This window comes from Anarrhichthys ocellatus, unplaced genomic scaffold (genome assembly GCF_004355925.1).
Source record: "Anarrhichthys ocellatus isolate YVR2014 unplaced genomic scaffold, GSC_Weel_1.0 scaffold49, whole genome shotgun sequence".
NCBI classification, from domain to species: Eukaryota; Metazoa; Chordata; class Actinopteri; order Perciformes; family Anarhichadidae; genus Anarrhichthys; species Anarrhichthys ocellatus.
In genome coordinates this window covers 57373-79307 of record NW_022280079.1, presented here as the reverse complement: position 1 = coordinate 79307, position 21935 = coordinate 57373, and the positions used below count along the sequence as shown (strand labels likewise).

At 45.1% G+C, this 21935-nt stretch overlaps 1 protein-coding gene across 2 annotated transcripts in view; it reads left to right on the top strand.

Annotated features, from left to right (window-relative positions):
* The window catches only part of large1 (LARGE xylosyl- and glucuronyltransferase 1), a 118231-nt gene that overhangs the window by 43834 nt on the left and 52462 nt on the right, over window positions 1–21935 (top strand). For both annotated transcript variants that reach the window (XM_031869872.1, XM_031869871.1), the window contains exons 5-6: window positions 11455–11578; window positions 11828–11999. In XM_031869872.1, coding sequence (XP_031725732.1) covers window positions 11455–11578; window positions 11828–11999 — 296 coding nt within the window. The remainder of the gene's footprint in view (window positions 1–11454; window positions 11579–11827; window positions 12000–21935) is intronic.

Here is a 21935-nt window from a genome sequence, read left to right as displayed (position 1 = left end):
TGTATACATCCATTCACACGACATTTATACATCCATTCACACAACATGTATACATCCATTCACACAACATTTATACATCCATTCACAGAACATTTATACATCCATTCACAGAACATTTATACATCCATTCACAGAACATTTATACATCCATTCACAGAACATTTATACATCCATTCACACATTTATACATCCATTCACACAACATTTATACATTCATTCACACAACATTTATACATCCATTCACACATTTATACATCCATTCACACATTTATACATCCATTCACACAACATTTATACATTCATTCACACAACATTTATACATGCATTCACACAACATTTATACATGCATTCACACAACATTTATACATCCATTCACACAACATTTATACATCCATTCCTACATGCTGAATCACTCACCTGACACCACCTGACCCTGCAGTAAGCTGACCTGCAGCTTTTATCAAACAATTTCCAGCTGTGTTTACTCCTATATTGTTGATTTTTTGATGGGAAATTGAATATGCTATACATTTTCTGTGAAACAAGATTCAAGTGATATATGCCACAGTTACTGTACTATACAGTCAGTTAATTTCCAGCCGTATGTTGTTTAGCCTACACTGTAAATTCAATACTTGCCACCAGTTCATCTCTTGCCTCGGTGATGGAGAGCCCTGTAGAATCATTCTCGCTGTGTGACCGATGCCGTCCCAGCTGAGAAGTGGCCTCTTTCTGCTGTATTCAGTGAGACAGCGGGGCCTCTCATCATTCTGTAACGTCCAACAGCAGCTGTTTATGTCCTGAGACTGTCCTCACTAGAGAAACGACAAAGCTTTCGCTGTAAAAATGACAACTGTCCTCTTTAAAAACAGGCTACATTACGATGGCGTATTAGGGCCATTATAGGTAAAAAAAATAAATAAGAAAGGACTTACAGAGGCAGAATAGTGTCGTGCAAAACTGTGATAATGCCAGTCTCTGTCTGAATTTCGTTGCTCCTATAGTAGTGTTATTATGGTAAGGATGGCCTTTTAGCGAGGTGAAGATCCTGAAAGATACATGCACGTTTTCTTTTATGTTCTTTCTGTGTTCTTGTATGACCTTAAGTACACAATAATACTGTAGAAGTTACAGGGAAATAGAGATGAACACCTTCTATCTTTGACTACACGGCAGTGTGTCTTTTATTTCAGCACAGCTATCACTAAAAATCAACAGTTGAGAAGACGTTACTCTGAAACAAGCAGCAACCTCTGCTGCTGAGAAATGAAGCCAACACCAAAGTGTCAAAAACTGCAGTTCTTCAAATGGCCACTTGAGGCTTCAAAAGCCAGTCAATTCCCTAATGCCGTGTTCACACCAAACGCTTATTCGCGTCATTCGCCGGTCTCGCCGGGGACTATTTGTGTTCATTCGCGTGAATCGCGCCGGAGAGGGGGCGTGGCTTATCGCCCTGAAAGCCGTTCAACTGTCCGCCATTAACCGTGGAAAAAATAACCTATTTCTGCTTAGTACGTGTTGTGTCACAGATATCCTGGGAAACTAAACGCCATCATGTCTGGTTCATAACATAGTCCAGAGGAGCTCCGTGGATTTTATCGAGCTGTGTTCACTGTGTCTAGTGAGCCACACGTCGCAGTTTACTACAGCTGTATGAACACAAAATAAACTGATTTGGCTGTGATTTAACGGCAATAAACCGACAAAAAGGGACTCTGAAATAACTACGTAATGATGTCGATTTGTAGGCTACTTGTCTTCTCAATGCAGCTCGGTTGAACCGGTGCTAGGCTAAGCTAACATTGTAGCAGCTCCACCAACACTCAGACTAACGTCATCTAGACGTAAATACGGCAGCGTCTATTCATTGCTTGTACCATATGGTTTACACACACATTTATACACATAGTTTGGTCTCTATTGATATGAGGTATCGTAGAGCTCTGGGTGAACACAGACGGCTACAGTATTTATTTCCTGATTCAACAACGGCAGGAAGTCAGTGATGACAGGAGAAACATCTCAACGCTGATAGGCTATCGCGCCGGGGCGTAACGTGAATATTTTGGCGAAGTTGAAAAATTTCAACTCACGCGTTTGGGGTGATTTGGCATTTGACGCGAATTCGTGTCAATCGCGCCGCATAATTCGCGTCAATCGCGCCGCGCCATCGCAAATTCGGGCCGCGCCAGTCTCATTGCGTCTGTGCATAGACTTTGTATGTGATCTACTCGCGCGAATAATTCGCGCCACGTTTGGTGTGAACGCAGCATTAGACCATGTTAAAATGGACAACTTTACAGAAATATACATGTTTACAGGCTTGTACAAAAAACAGTTTTGTACTCTATAGCTGGTATTGCCGTTAATGAAAACTGTACGGGGAGAGAATTTTTATACAACTCACCCATTTCAATTTTATTAAGGCTTACTTGAGGGCGTGGCGTCTTTGAATGAGAGGTGGGTGTCGTGTCAGGGTGCTAGCTGCTAGCTGTCTGCTCTGCTGCGTCAACCAGACCCACCTCAAATCATTTTCAGATTTAGGCTGTGTCTTCACTGCCAAGATGGCGACGGCCAGACACATCCACTTTAAGGTTCACAACAGCTCTTCAGAAACGTCCTGGTGATGTCACGAAGACTACGTCCATATTTATCCAGTCTATGCTCTGAACACACTGCATTCCCATAGTAACACTGACCGTGCCCACATGCCAGTGTCAGTGTCAGTGTGAAATCAACACAGAAGAGGCACATAAAAGGTAATTTTCTGAGGGGTCCCTTGACTGCTCCCCTCAAGATATTTGGAGGAAAATGATTCCATGGCACAGACCAGTCTCCACTTTACAGACATCCTCAATTCATGATAACAGTTGTTTGCATGCAGTAAAAAAATATATTGATCAATTTTGATCAGTTCTTGATTGGTAAAATGTCAAATTCAGCACCAAATTTGTGTAACAAATGGTATCAACCCAAAGATTGCTTAAAAACCGTATGAGACATACTAGAGCATGGCGACGTACATTATATACTGTACTTGCATCATAATGTCCCATGCCCTTTTACACTTTCCCAATTTATTTTAAATAACTTTTTTATAATAACTATAATAACTACTTTTTAATTAATTTAATTACAATAACTTGTTTCACTACGCTGTTAAAGTAATAGTGTGTATGATTTAGTGGCACCTAGTGGTGAGGTTGCTGATTGCAACCAACTAAATACCCCTCCACTCACCTGTCCTTATTTGAAAACTACAGTGGCCTTCCAGTAGAGATGGGTATCTTTAGGATTTTAGTACAACTAGGAGCTACTCTTATCGACACTCTGCTCTTTTACATGACTACATTATTGCTTTTAAAAACATATATAGAATTTTAAAAACAAATTAATTCAGAACAGGATTAGAATTTACTTTTCAAATATATCTAAACAACAAATTCACTATATTTAGTCAGTAATATCTCACTGGAACCAAATGTAAAATATGGGTCAAATTAAAGTTTATGAAGAATGAAGAACACAGACATCAGTCAGTTTCCGGGACCGTTAGGGCAATGGAAGCCAGCAGGCTCATAGTTGGGTACAGGACACCAAACTCCTTATATTTGAGGACAGTTCAGACAGTATGGCCAGCTGTGTCATGTTCTGAAAAGGTTCAAAATGATATCAGTAACACAGTATAGTGTTCATGATAATGTCATGTGAAAATGTCACATTTTTAAGTTACTTTGAGTGGACCACAGACCAAGAGGCCCGTTCTTCAAAGATGCTTGACAATTAAATGCAGTATATCCATCCATCCATCCATTTTCCACCACTTATCCGGGGTCGGGTCGCGGTGGCAGCAGGCCAAGCAGGCCGACCCAGACCTCCCTCTCACCGGCAACATGTTCCAGCCCATTCTGGGGGATCCCGAGGCGTTCCCAGGCCAGCTGGGAGATGTAATCTCTCCAGCGTGTTCTGGGTCTTCCCCGGGGTCTCTTCCCAGTTGGACGTGCCTGGAAAACCTCCAGTGGGAGGCGTCCAGGAGGCATCCTAATTAGATGCCCAAACCACCTCAGCTGACTCCTTTCGACGCGAAGGAGTAGCGGCTCGACTCCAAGTTCCCTCCTGATGACCGAGCTCCTTACCCTATCTCTAAGGCTGAGCCCGGCCACCCTACGAAGGAAACTCATTTCGGCCGCTTGTAGCCGCGACCTTGTCCTTCCGGTCACGACCCAGAGTTCGTGACCATAGGTGAGGGTAGGAACGTAGACCGAGTGGTAAATTGAGAGCTTTGCCTTCCAGCTCAGCTCCCTCTTCACCAAGACGGTCCGCTGCAGCGCCTGCTTTACTGCTGCAGCCGCACCGATCCGCCTGTCGATCTCCCGCTCCATCTTACCCTCACTCGTGAACAAGACCCCGAGATACTTGAACTCCTTCGCTTGAGGTAGGCACTCCGTCCCCACCTGGAGGGAGCAATCCACCGGTTTCCGGCAGAGAACCATGGCCTCAGATTTGGAGGTGCTAACTCTCATCCCCGCCGCTTCACACTCGGCTGCAAACCGCCCCAGTGAATGCTGGAGGTCATGATCCGAGGAGGCTAACAGGACCACATCATCTGCAAACAGCAGAGAGGCGATCCCGAGACCCCCGAAACTGACGTTCTCCGCCCCCAGGCTGCGCCTAGATATCCTGTCCATGAAAATCACGAACAGGACCGGTGACAAAGGGCAGCCCTGGCGGAGGCCAACACCCACCGGGAACGTGTCTGACTTATTGCCGAGAATGCGGACACAGCTCCTACTGCAGTCGTACAGAGACCGGATCGCCCGTTGTAACGGGTCCGGCACCCCATACTCCCGCAGCACCCCCCACAAGACCCCCCCGAGGGACCCGGTTGAAAGCCTTCTCCAAGTCCACAAAGCACATGTAGACTGGTTGGGCAAACTCCCAGAACCCCTCCAGTAGTCTTGCGAGGGTAAAGAGCTGGTCCACTGTTCCACGGCCGGGACGGAATCCGCATTGCTCCTCTTGAATCTGAGGTTCGACAAGCGGTCGGAGCCTCCTTTCAGCACCCTGGCATAAGCCTTCCCCGGGAGGCTGAGTAGTGTGATACCCCGGTAATTCGAGCACACTCTCCGGTCCCCCTTTTTCAAGATGGGAACCACCACCCCGGTCTGCTATTCCATGGGCACTGATCCCGACCCCCATGCGACATTGAAGAGGCGTGTCAGCCAGGACAGCCCAACTATGTCCAGCGCCTTCAGCATCTCAGGGCGGATCTCATCCATCCCCAGCGCCTTGCCACCAAGGAGCTTTTTAACTACCTCAGCGACCTCTGCCAGGGATATGGGTGAGCCTCCCCCTAGGTCCTCAGGCACTGCCTCCTCTGCAGAGGACATGTTGGTCGGGTTTAGGATTTCCTCAAAGTGCTCTTTCCACCGCCTGTCCTCCGTCTGGGTTAGCAGTTCCCCCCCCCTGCTGAGAACAGCCTGGGGTAAGCCCTGCTTTCCCTTCCTGAGCCGTCGGATGGTTTGCCAGAACCTCCTTGAGGCCAACCGAAAGTCCTCTCCATGGCCTCCCCGAACTCCTCCTATGCCCGAGTTTTAGCATTCGCGACCACCGCAGCTGCAGCCCTTCTGGCCTGCCGGTACCTGTCAGCTGCTTCAGGAGACCCCTGGTCCAACCAGGCCTTGAAGGTCTCCTTCTTCAGCTTGACGGCTTCCCTCACCTCCGGTGTCCACCACCGGGATCTCGGGTTGCCGCCACGACAGGCACCGATGACCTTCCGGCCACAGCTCCTAGCGGCCGCGTCCACAATAGAGGCTTTGAACATGGTCCACTCGGATTCCGTGTCCCCAACCTCCCTCGGGATGTGTGAGAAGTTCTTCCGGAGGTGGGAGTTAAAGACCTCCCGGACAGGGTCCTCCGCCAGAAGTTCCCAGTTTACCCTCACTACATGTTTGGGTTTGCCGGGTCTTTCCAACCGGTTCCCCTGCCATCTGATCCAACTCACCACCAGGTGGTGATCAGTTGACAGCTCTGCTCCTCTCTTCACCCGAGTGTCCAAGACATACGGCCGCAAATGAAATGATACGATTACAAAGTCGATCATTGATCTCCGGCCTAAGGTGTTCTGGTACCAGGTACACTTATGAGCTACCTTATGTTCGAACATAGTGTTCATTATGGCCAAACCGTGGCAAGCCCAGAAGTCCAATAACGAAACACCATTCGGGTTCAGATCGGGCAAGCCGTTCCTCCCAATCACCCCCCCGCCAGGTTTCTCCGTCATTGCCCACGTGAGCGTTAAAGTCCCCCAGGAGAACTATGGAGTCGGTAGGCGGCACCCTTTCCAGGACCCCTCCCACCGACTCCAAGAAGGCTGGATACTCCGAACTGCTGTTTGGTGCATAAGCACAAACCACAGTCAGAGCCTTGCTCCCCGCAACCCGTAGGCACATGGAGGCGACCCTCTCGTTCTCCGGGGAGAACTTCAACACAGCGGCGCTCAGCCGGGGGCTCGTGAGTATCCCCACTCCCGCCCGGCGCCTCTCACCCTGGGCAACTCCGGAAAAGGACAAAGTCCAACCCCTCTCCAGGAGCTTGGTTCCAAGAGTGTGTGGAGGTGAGTCCAACTATTTCTAGCTGGTATCGCTCCACCTCCTGCACCAGCTCCGGCTCTTTCTCCGCTAGCGAGGTGACGTTCCACGTCCCTAGAGCTAGTCTATGCCGCCGGCGATCGGCATGCCCAGGCCTCCCACCCGACCCGCCGCCCGGTCTGCATAGCACCCGACCCCGATGTTTGTCCCTGCGGGTGGTGGGTCCACAGGGTGGCTGCTCCATGGTGTTTATTCGGGCTGAGCCCGACCGGGCCCCATGGGCAAAGGCCCTGCCACCAGACGCTTGCCTACGAGCTCCCCTCCTGGGTCTGGCTCCGGGAGGGTGCCCCGGTTTCCCTGGTCCGGGCGAGGTGGCTAAAGTCCGTGGGCTAACTATGATAGGGGTCGTTTTGAACTGCTCTTAGTCTGGGCTCTCCCCTGAAACCTGTTTGCCTTGGGAGACCCTACCAGGGACTAATGCCCCAGACAACATAGCTCCCAGGATCACTGAGCCACTCAAACTCCTCCACCACGATAAGGTGGCAATTCGCGGAGGAATGCATTATATGAATTCTTTAACTCGTTTTATGCAAGAAAAATCCAATTCATTGTCAATATAGCGATCACATAAGACAAAACAAAAAATATGGTAAACCATTACAAAAGAAGATTACATTGAGCTTGTCAAAATAGGTGCAGCCCACAAGATTAGCTAGTTGCAGCAAGGCTGGATAGTTGGTGTGGTGGGCTATTTCATGCTTTATTAGCCAGTACAAGCACTTGAATGCCCCCACCACAGCCTCATGCTCCAGGATAACTGTGGGCTCAAATGATGCAAGGACAGTGTTGCCTGAAATGACATGCATCATCAGCATTGAAGAGCCAAACATGTTATTGATCAAATCATAATAGAATAAACCATTTTTACCTGCTGTCAAACTTGACTGGCGCTGACAGGCTATTCTGTGATGCAGCACTCGGGCTCTTGTCTGTACTTGGACCTGGAGCTACTCGCAGGAGAGCGAGTGTTGCATCTTCACCACATGGGATATTGTTGTCTGCTTTTCAGGTGGTTGACGCGACATATTTTCCGACTCGCGCTCTCTGTCCGCTGGTGGGAGCGTGCTCACCTGTGTGTGTGTGTGTGTGTGTGTGTGTGTGTGTGTGTGAGCGCGCATCGGGGCGGAACTTTGCCGTGCGCGATACAGAGAGCAGAGGAGAATTGTACACGTGCGACCATGTAGAGACAGAAATGACATGCAGTCGTGTAAATAAGATAAATAACATAAGACTGTTTAGTTTGTTTAATAACAGAACACGGTATAGACCTGTTCTATAGGAAAGGGAACCTTAAATTACCTTTAACCATTGGCAGCCGTTGAGGGGGTTGGGTGCCCCCCTAATATAAGGGTAGGGGAAACACAGGTAAGGAACGTAGTTGCCGTCAACTCAGGTAACTTCACCAGGTTCACTTGACCACAGCGGCCTCTCTGGTCGCCCCTTGTTTGTGTCTATATGTGTGTGTGTGTGTGTGTGTGTGTGTGTGTGTGTAGTTGGAGGAGCTCAGCCTGACAGAGAGAGCAGTGATGTTGGCTGCAGCGTGATAATAAATGACAAAACATTGAAAAGTACTAATAAAAAGCAGCAGTAACGTCGGGGCTTATCAACACTACAATCTTTCATTATTTAGCAGCGGGGCCGTTTAACACCGGGTTTCAGAATGCATACCTACCTTCAGATAACATCAAAGGAGAAAGGCTCCCTCTAGAGCCAGTGTCCGTTCTGGCTGCTGTAGAAACATGGAGGTGCAAGATGGTGGACTCTGTGAAGACGGCCCGCTCCTTGTAGATATAAATGACTTTTTCTAAGCCAAGGAGCACTACTTCTTCCAGGTGATTATACATTGATTGAAACATAGTTATGAATATGATATTCCTTTTCTGCCAATTAATTCCCCTAAATGTTACACTCTGTCCCTTTTAAACACAAAAACAAGAAGTGGAGACACTAGATGGAAGGAGGGTACTTTTCAACAACACCTGCAAAAAACCACCAGATCCCAATCATATCTGTTTGTTAATGATGCCTCTGTAGTCAGCGATGGCGTGTTGTACCCGTGTGTAGTGGGAGGCAAACTGGCACACTTCAGCCACCAGTCATCACTCAATACTTGGTCCGTGATTCCCAAGCCAAGTCCTCTGCCCCTAGGTTTCAGACAACCTTGAGCAACTATGGTTTGGTTTCTAGGGAAAAGATGGAGCCACACATAACTGAAGTGGTTAGGTGCAGAATTACAGAAGGGTGTTCTTCAAACCTTTTAGTTGGGTTGTGGAACATGGATGGATTAATCAATGGGCCAACCCGGCACAGGTCCAGGGGCCCAAGGGTTTAGGGGCCCCCAGGTGCAGACCCTCTGCTTTATATACAGAGAGAGAAACAGAAGTGACTTCCTCTTTACATGGAGGTGAACGCTCAGGTTCAGAACAATCCTTCACTCCTCTCTGAGCAGAAGAGAGCTCAATGTATCTGCATCTGTGTGCACTCTGAAAGTCTACTGGAACAAGATAACTATGTTGCATGATGAAGATTACATGATTAGATTATCATAGGCACAGCACTGATGATCAGGATGTTCGTGACATATTTGCTTTCTTATCAGCATGATCCCAAGCATCCAGTGAAAGGCTAGTTGCTGTTTGTCCGGAGGATGTGAAGACCCTTTCTGTTTGCACTGCTGCTGCTAACAGCTTGTGTGCAACCAGAGTTCCGATACATTTTGACAGCTCCCAGCCCACCGTACTTATTGAGCAAGTGCAGCTGACACATTCATTCCCAAAGTCATTCAGCACAATACACCCAAGGGTGCTCACATCCTCAACTCAGTGTCACTATTTGGAAGTAATGAATACCTATTTGGCACACACCCTGTCTTCTATGTGTGTGAGCTGTAACACGGAGTGTGTCATCTTTATTTGGATGAAGCTTTGGGCGTCATGTCTGATGAATCAATGTGCCCCGTCTGCTTTACCAGCCTCAGGGCTGCCTGCAAACACTAATTCCTGAACTATATAGTCAAAGTTGTCCAAACAATGTTTACTCCCCTTACTTGCTTGTTCTGGAGCTTTCAATCTGTAAGAGTGGTAGAGCAGGGTCGTCCTTCAATCAGAGGAATCGAGTTCGATCCCCGGCTCCGCTAGTCCATGTCGTTGTGTCCTAGGGCAAGACACTTAACCCCAGCAGTGCCTCCAGTGTGTGAATGGGTATGAATGTTAGTTACCAGGTGGCACCTTGCATGGTAGCCCCTGTCATCAGTGTATGAATGGGTGTGAATGGGTGAATGATGACATGTAGCATTAAAGAGCTTTGAGTTGTCGGAAGACTAGAAAGTCACTAAACAAGTACAGTCCATTTACCATTGAATCATATGACATGGTCTTTGTATCCAGATGAAACTGTAGATGTGGGGTTAGCATTTAGTCTTAAAGGTCCTGTGAAAATACCATAAGCATCTGACATTAATTGAGAATGTGTTGCTTCTTGAAACACCTGAATATGTGTGTGGCCATCATACTTGGTATCTTAAAGGGACATCACCAATTTTAAAAGTAAAGGCTGGGCTTGTGTCAATATAATTTTCACAACTTGAATAAAGGGTAAATGGACTAGCACTTTTCTAGTCTTTAGTCCACTCAAAGGTCCTTAACACTACATTTCATTCACTCACTCATACACTGTTGGCAACGTTCCGCCTGCCCAACAGGACTAAATACTAAACATTCACACCCATCCATCCACTGCAGGCACAGCCTTCGGGATAAATGCAGGTTAAGTTGTTAAGTCGTCATATCTAATTTGGGTTTTGACAATTTGGGTTTATCCGTCTCTTGAAAGTCTACTAATTTTAGCAAAGTTCCATTTTAAATATCTGCAGTAAAAAGGAAAAGGCTGGAATTCAACGGTGACACCAAAACCAACAATATGTTAGTCCATCTCTGTATACTTTCTGAATTCCCTAGCAGTCTGAGACTTCCAACTCCAAGCACAAATGTATAGTTTCATTTTTTAAAAGGCTCAGTCATTTCCTAAAACAGCTGGTCACTGTAGTTTTTAGCAAAGGTTACTCGGGCAGGAGGAAATAATGCATTTGTTGGGGACTATCTTTAGGAGTGGATTAATCTACATTTGGTGGCAGCAGGACAGTGTATGTGGGATTGAGTCAAGATAAACTACAGTTTTTGGAACAACGGAGCATTACGGCACTGAGGAACACTTTCATATAGAATATCACCAGACGTATCCTTTAAGTGACATACTGCATAGTCAACAGTTCTATTCCAGCCAAGACCCTGTCATGCACACTATACCCCCACTTGTCCCTTGTTTCCTGTCTACCTATTTTAAAGTCTCAGTAAATTCATGAATAAATCAATTCTGAGTTAATCTGTATGTATGAGTATGTGTTTAGGTAATGTTTAGTAAAGCAAAATAAAGTTAGATAGATATCCTTATTTTGACAACTGCATGGTAATTACTAGTTTGAGAAGAGTTACTTTACTTTAGTCTATTATTTAACAGTGACTTAACACGTTGATTAGCATCAATAATATTTAGCAAAAAGGCCAAATTTGTTACTACAGTCCCTGCATGTTTCTCCTATTTTCTTTTCCTTTCCAGTTATTCCAGACATTGTTCAGCCCTACTTCACACAACATGTTATGGATTAGACAGAATGGCTCTTTTAGTGTAGTTGTATTGAAGAACTCCTTGTGTGAAGTTGTTTAAGTTTATTCAATTTCAACCAGGATGGTGCTGTGAAAGAGCATTGAGCTTATTCATGTTTGTTTCTGTTTGTGTCTGTCCACAGACGGAATCCACTACATTTCCATTTCATCACAGACTCCATTGCTCAGCAGATCCTGTCCTCTCTGTTCCATACCTGGATGGTCCCTGCAGTCAAGGTCGACTTCTACGATGCAGATGAGCTAAAGGTGAAGAACACGACTCCTCTTCACCTCACGAACTCCCAGCTTCCCTCAGAAATACTCAGACATGCATTCAACTTCACTTGCTATCCTGTAGTGCTTAATGATCTGACTGCCCCCTTCTTTGATTCTTGTTAGCTCTGTTTACCGTATTTTAAGGAAGCTGTTGCATACAGAAAAAATATTACACATTTTTTAAATTCAATACATTTGAAAGCAAATTATCCAAACCCTGTATTTGTGGGGTTTTCTCAGTCTGAGGTGTCATGGATCCCCAACAAACATTACTCTGGAATCTACGGCCTGATGAAGCTGGTGCTAACTAAGACGCTGCCGTCCGTCCTGCAGAGAGTCATCGTCCTGGACACAGACATCACATTTGCCACTGACATCGCTGAACTCTGGGCTGTCTTCCACAAGTTCAAAGGTAATACAGCTCCTATCTGTAAACTAAATTACCAATTTATTTAAGCAAATTAGAGTTTCAACTCTAATTTTATCCAAGCAGCAACCTCTGGTGCTGAAAAATGAAACCAATACAGAAGTGCCAAAAAATGCTGTTCCTCAAATGGCCAACTGAGGCTGACTCTGAAGAGAGTCAATCCCCATAGACCTCCATGTTAAAATGCCCAACTTTACAGCAAAAATAAACATGTGTAGTCAGTGTACATCCTGGTACAAAAAATGTAATTTTATGTGGCCCGCGAATCCGCATTAAAAAAAAAAAAATATATATATATATATATATATATCCGTTCATCCATACATCCATTCATTTAGCCCATACTTCTGTGTGGTGTAGATAAACAATGCATCATAATCGTCAAGATGCTGCCACCAGAGTTTTCTGAAGTAGCCCCTCTAATGAGGATGTCTCCTGTCTGTGCAATCAATGCAGTTGTTAATGTGTTTCAATCATCAATTATTTTGCTAATATTTGTCAAACTCTCAAGACTCTCCACTCTCTATCTATGTGTGAGGACACATTCTCTCAGCTGAGCACACACACACATTCAAATAGAGAATGTGGGGGCGGGACGATACGGACACATTTCTCATCATCACCAGCCCAGTGCTGGCCCCAAAGACACATCGGCCTACCCAGTCTGCCAGATGGCCAGTCTAGCCCTGGAGAGGGCCAACTGCAAATACGCCTTCATTACAGGAGGAAGCAAGTGTTTGACCCAAACAAGACTCATGATGGCAGCGCGTGTAGACGCAGCGACCCCTCTCTGTCACGACCATGTGGTGTTTTGTTTTAATCATCGGCAGGACCAAGCTACACAACCCTCTGGACACTGCACAAGCAGAAACAATCACGGAGCTCGGATTACTCCGCCGGCCTGCGACCACACCGAACTCCACTGCTACTCCTCCCCCGGAAAGGAGGCGCCGCAAGTGGTGTGAGAGGAAGCAGAAGAGCGGCAAGCGCGGAGGTATCCGAGCTAGGCTAGCGGCTAATCCAACTCGCCCAGCCATACCATCCATTATCATGGCTAATGTGCGATCCTTGGACAATAAAATGGATCACATACGACTGCTGAGGACGGCGCAGCGAGACGTGAGTAACTGCTGTGTGCTTCTTTTCACGGAAACATGGCTAACTGACAACATCCCAGACTCCGCTGTGCAACTGGAGCAGCTAACATGTTACCGAGCAGACAGAGCCCTTGTTACAGGAGGAAAGACTCACGGCGGCGGGGTATGTGTTTACATCCGTGATGCATGGTGTTGGGACGCTGTTGTGGTATGTAAACACTGCTCACCACTGGCGGAGTTTATGATCATAAGGTGCCTTTACAGCGATTCTGCTAGTCGTTGTTTAAATCCCTCCCACCCCCAACAACAGTGACAGAAGTGCGGCACTTTGTGAACTGTATCAGGCCATCAGTGAACAACCGACAGCTCACCCAGACGGCTTCACCATCCTCGCTGGAGATTTCAATCACGCTAACCTTAAGACTGTCCTTCCAAAACTACATCAGCATGTTGATTTCCCAACAAGAGGGGAAAACATTTTGGATCTGGTCTACACTACTCACAAAGGAGCGTACAAGGCCTCACCCCTACCCCACATAGGACTCTCTGACCACATCACCGTCCTGCTAATGCCAGCGTACAGACCAAGAGTGAAAGTCTCCAGACTGGTTCTGAAGCAGGTATGGGTGTGGCCAGAGGGGCCCCTTCCGCTCTCAAAGACTGCTTTGACACAACAGACTGGGGAATGTTTAAGCAGGCAGCCACATACAACAATCACACAGACATTGAGGAGTACACAGACACTGTTACTTCTTACATTAGTAAGTGCATTGATGATGTGACCCATATAAAAACCATCATCACTCGGGCTAACCAGAAGCCATGGCTGGTCGTGTGTTGAAGGACTGCGCAGAGGAGCTTAAGGATGTCTTCACAGATGTCTTTAATACTTCTCTGAGACAAGCTGTTGTTCCATCATGCTTCAAGGCCACCATCATCATACCTGTGCCAAAGAAATCCACTCCGTCCTGCTTTAATGACTACCGTCCGGTGGCACTGACCCCCATAATCATGAAGTGCTTTGAACGGCTACTCGCATATCAAATCCATTCTTCCCCCCACCCTGGACCCTTTCCAGTTTGCATATCGTGCCAAACGGTCCACGGAGGATGCAATCTGCTCTGCTCTCCACCCAGCCCTTACCCATCTGGACACTAAAGACTCATATGTGAGAATGCTGTTCATAGACTTTAGTTCAGCATTCAACACCATAATCCCACAAAAACTCATCTTCAAACTTGACCAGCTGGGGCTCAACACCTCGCTGTGTAACTGGCTGCTGGACTTCCTCAGTGAGAGGCCACAAGCAGTACGTGTCGGCAACAACACCTCGAGCAGCATCACACTGAGCACAGGGGCCCCTCAAGGCTGTGTGCTCAGTCCACTGCTCTTCACCTTGCTGACACACGACTGCACCACAACCTACAGCACCAATCACATCGTCAAATTTGCAGACGACACAAGTCTGGTTGGTCTCATTACCAATGACGATGAGACCCACTATAGGAAGGAGGTCAGCCTTCTGACCACGTGGTGCAGAGACAACAACCTCCTTCTGAATAACAGCAAGACCAATGAGATTATTGTTGACTTCCAGAGAGGCCACACTAAACACCCACCACTGACCATCAATGGTGCTGATATAGAGAGAGTGAGCAGCACCAAATTCCTGGGGGTGGACATCAGTGAGGACCTCTCATGGACAGCCAACACAACATCACTGGCAAAGAAAGCTCAGCGGTGCCTCTACTTTCTCCGCAAACTGAAGAAGGCAAGAACACCACCACCCATCATGTGCACTTTTTACCGAGGGCATCCTGACAAACTGCATCACTGTGTGGGGCGGAAGCTGCACTGACCACAACAGGAAAGCCCTGCAGCGCATAGTGAACACAGCTGGAAGGATCATTGGTGCCTCACTCCCCTCCCTGCAGGACATATACGGCACCCGCCTCACCCGCAAAGTGACCATGATTGTGCACGACTCCAGCCACCCCTCACACAGTCTCTTTAGCCTCCTGCCCTCTGGGAGAAGATACCGGAGCCTCCGTGCTTGCACCACCAGACTTTCAAACAGCTTCGTCCACCAGGCTGTTAGGAAGGTGAACTCTCTCCCTCCTGTCTTTAAGACTCCCTATGTCCGACTGCTGCTAAATACAGAATGATAGTTTTTCTTAATATATATGTTGTCTAAATGTTTTTCTATCTATTTTGCACCGTATTATCTGTATTCACTTTTTATGTTGGACTGGAGAGAAACGTTTTTTCAACTCCTCTGTATGTTCGGTACATATTGAGAAATTGACAATAAAGCTGACTTTGACTTTGAATAGGATTTATTATTTATACACAGGCTCTGAATCTGTCTCTACACACTAATGCATGAAGTACATTGAAGTAACATGCACATGTGAGTGCTTTCAATGCATGGGTGCTTGTGTTAAATAAAGTTATTTTTCTCTGTTTGACATTAATACACCATGATACAAGAGATTGCCCACTATAACCCTGTTCTACACACACCTGTCACTACAAAGACATTAAACACAACTTCTTTTCCATTCCTTTCACCCATCACATTCTGTTCATCAATGTTAAATAAATCTTGGACAATGAATGCTACCACACCTGCTGTCTTCATGAATTTGCTGAGGGTGACCTATTTTCAGCATCCACTCGACGCCACATCATCACCCAACGCAACATGCTAACATGTAGCACTTTAAGATTTGCTCAGTGGATTTATAGGCCAGTGGAAGTGGCGCGTTAAAGAGCAGAATTACGTATGCTTTTGCTACTCCTAATTAGGTCATGGCACTGAAGACTGATAGATAGACTAGAGCAGGCTAACAGATGGGTACAATAGTTTATACTAGTTTAAATATGAGTTTATGCAGGTACAGGTTAGGATTAAAGGCTGTTTATGCAGACACAAATGAAAGGGGAATAATCCCTTTAATTTGACATGAAAGGGATAGTTTGGATTCTATGAGGTACTACACCATAGTCAGTGTATTACCTAGAGTTAGGAGAAACAGACAGGAGTACCAGCATGGAAGCAAAGCAATGTACTGCTGTGGACATATTTTAGATATTATGATATATGATCATCAGTGGCGGCTGGCCAATAGAGGGCAATGGGGCCTGGCCCCACCTTGAGCCACACAAAAAAAAAAAAAATTATAATAATCATCATAAATTATACAAATTGTCAATATTTGTGTTTTTGAACTATGGAATGTACCCAGTAATATGTGTAAAATATGATATCTGCGCAAAATATATGCTTTTCCTGCTCGTCCTCTCCGCCTGTGTGCTCGTCTGCTCGTCCTCTCCGCCTGTGTGCACGACACGTCTCAGAACGCGCAGCTAGGGGGCAAAATCATTTTGGCCCATAAGAGGCGGGTCTATGAAGCCAATTGCTGATTAAAGATATAAATGAGTGACATACAATTTAGCCAATCAGCGCCCTCAAATAGATTCAGCTAGGGGGGCCAAAACGATTTGGCCCCCCTAGCTGCGCGTTCTCGTCAGGAGAATTCTCTACAGGCGAGCGCCAGCGCGAGCACTACTCCTCCAGGTCTCGTTTGAGAGGAGAACTTTGGCGGATAAACTGCAGTGAAAGAGCTGATATCAGATCAGCCTGACCTCACAATCAGACAGCAGACTAGCGGGAAAAGGAAGCAGTACATGCGAAGCTTCTGTACTAGCTGTACACCAGACAGGTTTGGGTAGCTGGATGATGTCATGCTAATAACCTATTTAGCTTTTTAAAACAACGGGGACAGATCCAGCACGGACAGTTAGGGAGTGAGGGTTGAGGAGGTAAGGAAACACCAGGACACACATGGAGAACTCTGTCAAGCTACATATTAGGCAAAGTGAACATCTGTTCTTCTACATAGTTGTCCTCAGTCTCATCTGCTTAACTTGGTCATGGAGGCATCAACATGTAACTGAGATGGTAAATTAACAGTGAAAACTCATCATAGCTTAATTTAACATCAGTATTCATAATTACACTTCATGTTTACTTCTCCTGATCTTTACCTCCTATAACAAGGTCCATAGGGCATCTCAATAAACATGTTGTATTATATTATATAAGTGTTATTTACTGCTTTTTTGTGTGCTGGAATAAATGTTAAATATTTAACTGCAAAGTAGTAATGCGTGTTTGATACTTTAATGTTTTTGCATTAAATCATACTGGGATGTTTGCTGAAATTGATAGGATGCCCTACCTAGAACATTTTCCACCAGCCGCCACTGATGATTATGATATAGGGTTAACCCTAACCCTTCACTTCAAACTGTGAAAACAGTTGTATAATGTCTTCTGGGGATCTGTAAGAGCTTATGTTAAGTCTGATGAGGAAGGGATTGAAAGATCTCTGTGTTTATAAGGAAGAGTATTGGTTGCATTATGGGAAATGTAGGATACAGGGTTTTTGTAAGCTAGGATATCTCTATCTGCTGCTTTGACAGTTCACTTTTAGTTTCTGAGTATCTTTTTGGCATTTTAACCTCTATTACTGAGTCTCAGGAGAGAAGACAGGAAATTATGGTGAGAGATGACGAAAGCAATGAAGGTCCCTAATAGGATTTGAACCATAGACATTGTGGCTCATGGTCACCACCTTTAACACCAAGGCCATCAAGGAGCCCTGACTATCTCTCTTCTGTGAGTCCTCTAACTTGTGAAAGTACTCACTGGTGTAAGGTACCTTACTACCAGACTTGGATAGTATGGCTGTGTCAATGAGAAGGAAATCTCAGTGGCGGTCTGTCTCCATAACAAATATTGTGTCCGTTGAGCACTTGAGGCTTATCCTTCATCTTATTTTAAGAACTGTTGACTAGAGAGGAAAAAAACTGCGTCAGGTTTCTGTCAGGGATGTTCTGGGACTGAAATTCATCCCGGGACTTAGAAACAGAGAGGCCTTCTGTGCTTCTGCCCAGAGGGCAACTAATACATTTCTGGAATAAAGACGATCTAATGATGCTGAAGACCTTCAGGACACTTTAGGATGTCTTGCTGACACCTTCCTCCTCAGTTTGTATCAGTACTTACCACTGCACTGAATTGAAACAAGACCAGCCAGGTAAGCCAGGTAAGGAGTCACAGTTCCTCACTTTCATAAAAAACAAGTATCAGTCAAAATTGGGAGGGGCCGTTTGTACCTGAGCTGCCTGCGGCTCCGAGGGCCAAGCTGGCCCATGCCACGGCAAGGACCATAAAACCATACAACCACACATCAATGGATCTGCTGTTCGAAAATTTTCCCAAACTTCCCGAATGGCCCTGACTTGTGTTTTCTAAGTAAATCAAAATGAACATAGTTGTTGTGCCTCCCATGCATCTGAGTATATTTGCATACATGTCATGAGGGGAAGGTGGCAGAAGGGAAGCTGTTTCGATCATGGATCTTAGGTCATGAATCAATTTCTGCCCACATGAACATTCACAGAGTTCACTGTGCTGAACTTCTGGGGGTAACTGCCTGGCTTTGGCCAATCAGAAGGGCTTCGCGGAAGTAGAAGTAGGCGAAGGAAGAACAGATGAACGATGGAGGAGTTGAAAATGCTGGTGTCCCTGGACTTGTACAACACGGCGCTAGCTACTGAGCACAACCAGAAGAAAAACTGGGCCTGGGATAACATTTCCACCAAATGATTTCATTATTTACATGGCACCAAGCTAGCTAACTGCGACCAGGAAGGCTCTATGACTTTCTCCGGAGCACCTGCCTGTCATGGCAGTCTTGGACCGTTTTTAAAGATGCTTTGCTTTTCTGCAGAACGCTTTAGCAGGTAGGCAATTGTTGGAGTGGCATTGTGAAAGCAGCTTTTCTAAAACAGAGAACCTTTTAATTTATCTCTGAGTGCTTTCAGATTTAATCACAGAATCACTTCCGTCTTATTGGCCGTGCTTTGAAAGATCTCTGACTAACAGATCAAAGTTGAAACTGACCGTACTTTTAGAGCTGCATCAAAGTGTAAAGTCTGCCCTACGCTCAAGGTAGCACTGCCAAATGTTCAACATCTTAGCTTTCATCATAGGAAAACAATGGCTCAAACTCGTGCAAACTGATCCTGCATCTAATCCTCTATAGAGAGTTACAGTGGGAAGAACATCAAGTCCTTATCTGAAATTGGTAGCGGCATCAGCATGTTGTGGATAATTTAATTCAACCTAAGCTCAGTCGTCTTTCTGGGCAGTGACAGTTCAGTTCAGCTGCTGCTTCTCACAACCACGTCTCATGGAAATGAGAGGCTGTCAGCCTATTCTGTTCCTCCAATCTTCTGGTGTGATCACACAAATAAATATCACACTTCAAGAGCTGATTACACTTTGACAAAAGTGAAACCCATATTATCAGCAGTCCTACTTTCATTGTTTAATCTTTATTGTGTACCAGTTACCCCCAATAATCGGTGTTGATGTGAGAGACTACAGGAGAGGAGGTGGCGAGAATATAGTTAGGCAGGCAAAAGGAAGCAGAACCTTAACAATGAACAGGGACTTGGTTTGATATCATTTTGATTGACACAAGCAATAATTACAAATCACTGGTGTGATGGAGCTTTTCCACAAAGCTAGTGAGCTGGAACGAGTGCCATACACTGACACTGGGATTGTAAGCCACCTAGCATTCTGCAGCCTTAGACCTAACGCCTGGGGCTTTTCCCTCTCAGTTGTCCTTCCCTAGTGGCAAAACTCCTTTGAGAGTCATCGTGTCGATATACTGTAGTACTGTACCTCACCATCTGCTAGATAAGCTGTCAGTGCCCCTGCACTATAACTAAGGATCTACAAGGGGAAGTTATATATACTACAAATACAGTATATCATTGTTCTAACCAGATACTTTCTCATAGATGATCAGCAGTTTGAAAACTCCAGCAACATAAGAATAAAAAAGGTGCACACTTTTTGAGACTGAAAGGCAATGATGAACGTGAAGAGATAAGAAAACATCATCAAAGTCGTGGCCCAATCGTACCGAAAGCGATACATAATGCGCCCTTTTTTTGAAGCATGTCAATTGATGCTCTTATAGCACACTGCAGGCATCACATTTTAAATGCTAACAACACAGACACAGCAGTATTTCAGGAAAAGGTTGCTATTTAGGCAACATATTGTATATTACAAATAACCCTTAATGCCTTATCTTTTAAATTATTGATTTGATATGAATGAATAATAAATAATGTGAAATTTGCATCATGTGATCCACTTGATGGAAGATAGGTCACTCTGATAGAGTTGTTGGGAGTACAAAACCACTCAGTGTACAGCGAGGCTTCTCCTACCTTAACAATCTTCGCTAGAAGTACAGACACCTTCCTGTAGAGAGCTCACACACCCGACAACAACAGATTTATTTTGGTCTGGTATCAAGTTACAAACAGAATTTACGTTAAGTATTGATAGTGGATGTGACTTAACACCGGCTATGATTGTCATTTTAACCAGTGAAAGCGACAGTATTATTATTAGTAGTAGTAGTAAATAATGTATTTCTTTAATAAAATATCATCCTCTGTGGAAAAATCCACATCTTTTTCCCCCCCTTTAGCTCTCTCCAAACGGGTACGAAAAAGGCTTGGGTTTTATTTGATGCTCCAAAATTGAAGGTCAGTGTAGAGGCGTCAGAGCAGGTTGTCATAGTGCTTTCGGTGCCTCTACGGCCATTTAAAAGGATATGTGTTTTTTAAAACCGACCCGTTTAGGCCTTGAGGGCCAATTTATTCTGCTCAGCTTTCATGTTTGGATGTGATGAAATCAACATTTCACTTACCTGAAATGTAATTTCAAAAGAGAACTTGATCAGTTGAAATCATCAGTGTCCCGTAGAGTTAGTAAGGATCAAGAAGGTCACTCTGCCACTTGTTGTAGTCGTCTCTCCTTTTACAAGAGATGGATAAAAAGAGTTTAAAAACAAGAAGACAAATTGACTGACCTGCTGATTGATGTCAGTTCTTCAGACTACCTTAATGTGAAATGCCCAACAACGTCAGGGTTAAAATCAAAAGGTGCTTCTGTCTGGTGTTGGCTGGCGCCCACCTGCTACTGGGGCACATTGGAAGAGGAGAGGTGAACAACTTGACCTTATGCAGCATGAGCCTGTGAGACTCACTAACAGAACACCCCGCAAATGTTCAGGTCTCGAAACATGACAGGAGAGTATCATGTCAGAAAAAACATTCTATTGAGGTATAAACTGAAGAATTCTTTGGCTCTCCCTTTCCTTACTCTTTAACTCACTATTGGCCATTTACATTGTGTTGAGTTTTTCCAATTCTTTGACACAAGTAAAAATCTTAAGCATCCAACAGATTCATACACACATTCATAATCTAAGTACAGACCAGACTAAGACTATAGACCAGTGGTTCTCGAACCTTTTCTGTCAAGCCCCACTTTGGAGGAAGAAAAATGTTCATGCCCCACCGCCCCAACAACATTGTAACAAAATGGTCCATGTTGAATTTTTATTGAAATAACAACATTTTGTGACTCCTCCATCTGTGTTTTTTCAAATAATAGAATAAAGAAAATTTGAATCACTTTCAAGTAAACCAGATTGCTCCATCAGAGAAAAACAAATAAAATGTGCAATCGCTTTGTTAGAACAATGCAAATAAAGTTCTATCTGTGCAAAAAATAACTCATATTTGGCAAAAATAGCTTATTGTGGCTGCAATTAACTTTGCACTGAATATCTTTTCAAGATAATAACAAAGTGCAACCTGTGAAAAACTAAACAAAACAAGTTCAAATATTTGGCAATAAAGAGTTTTACTGCATATCTTT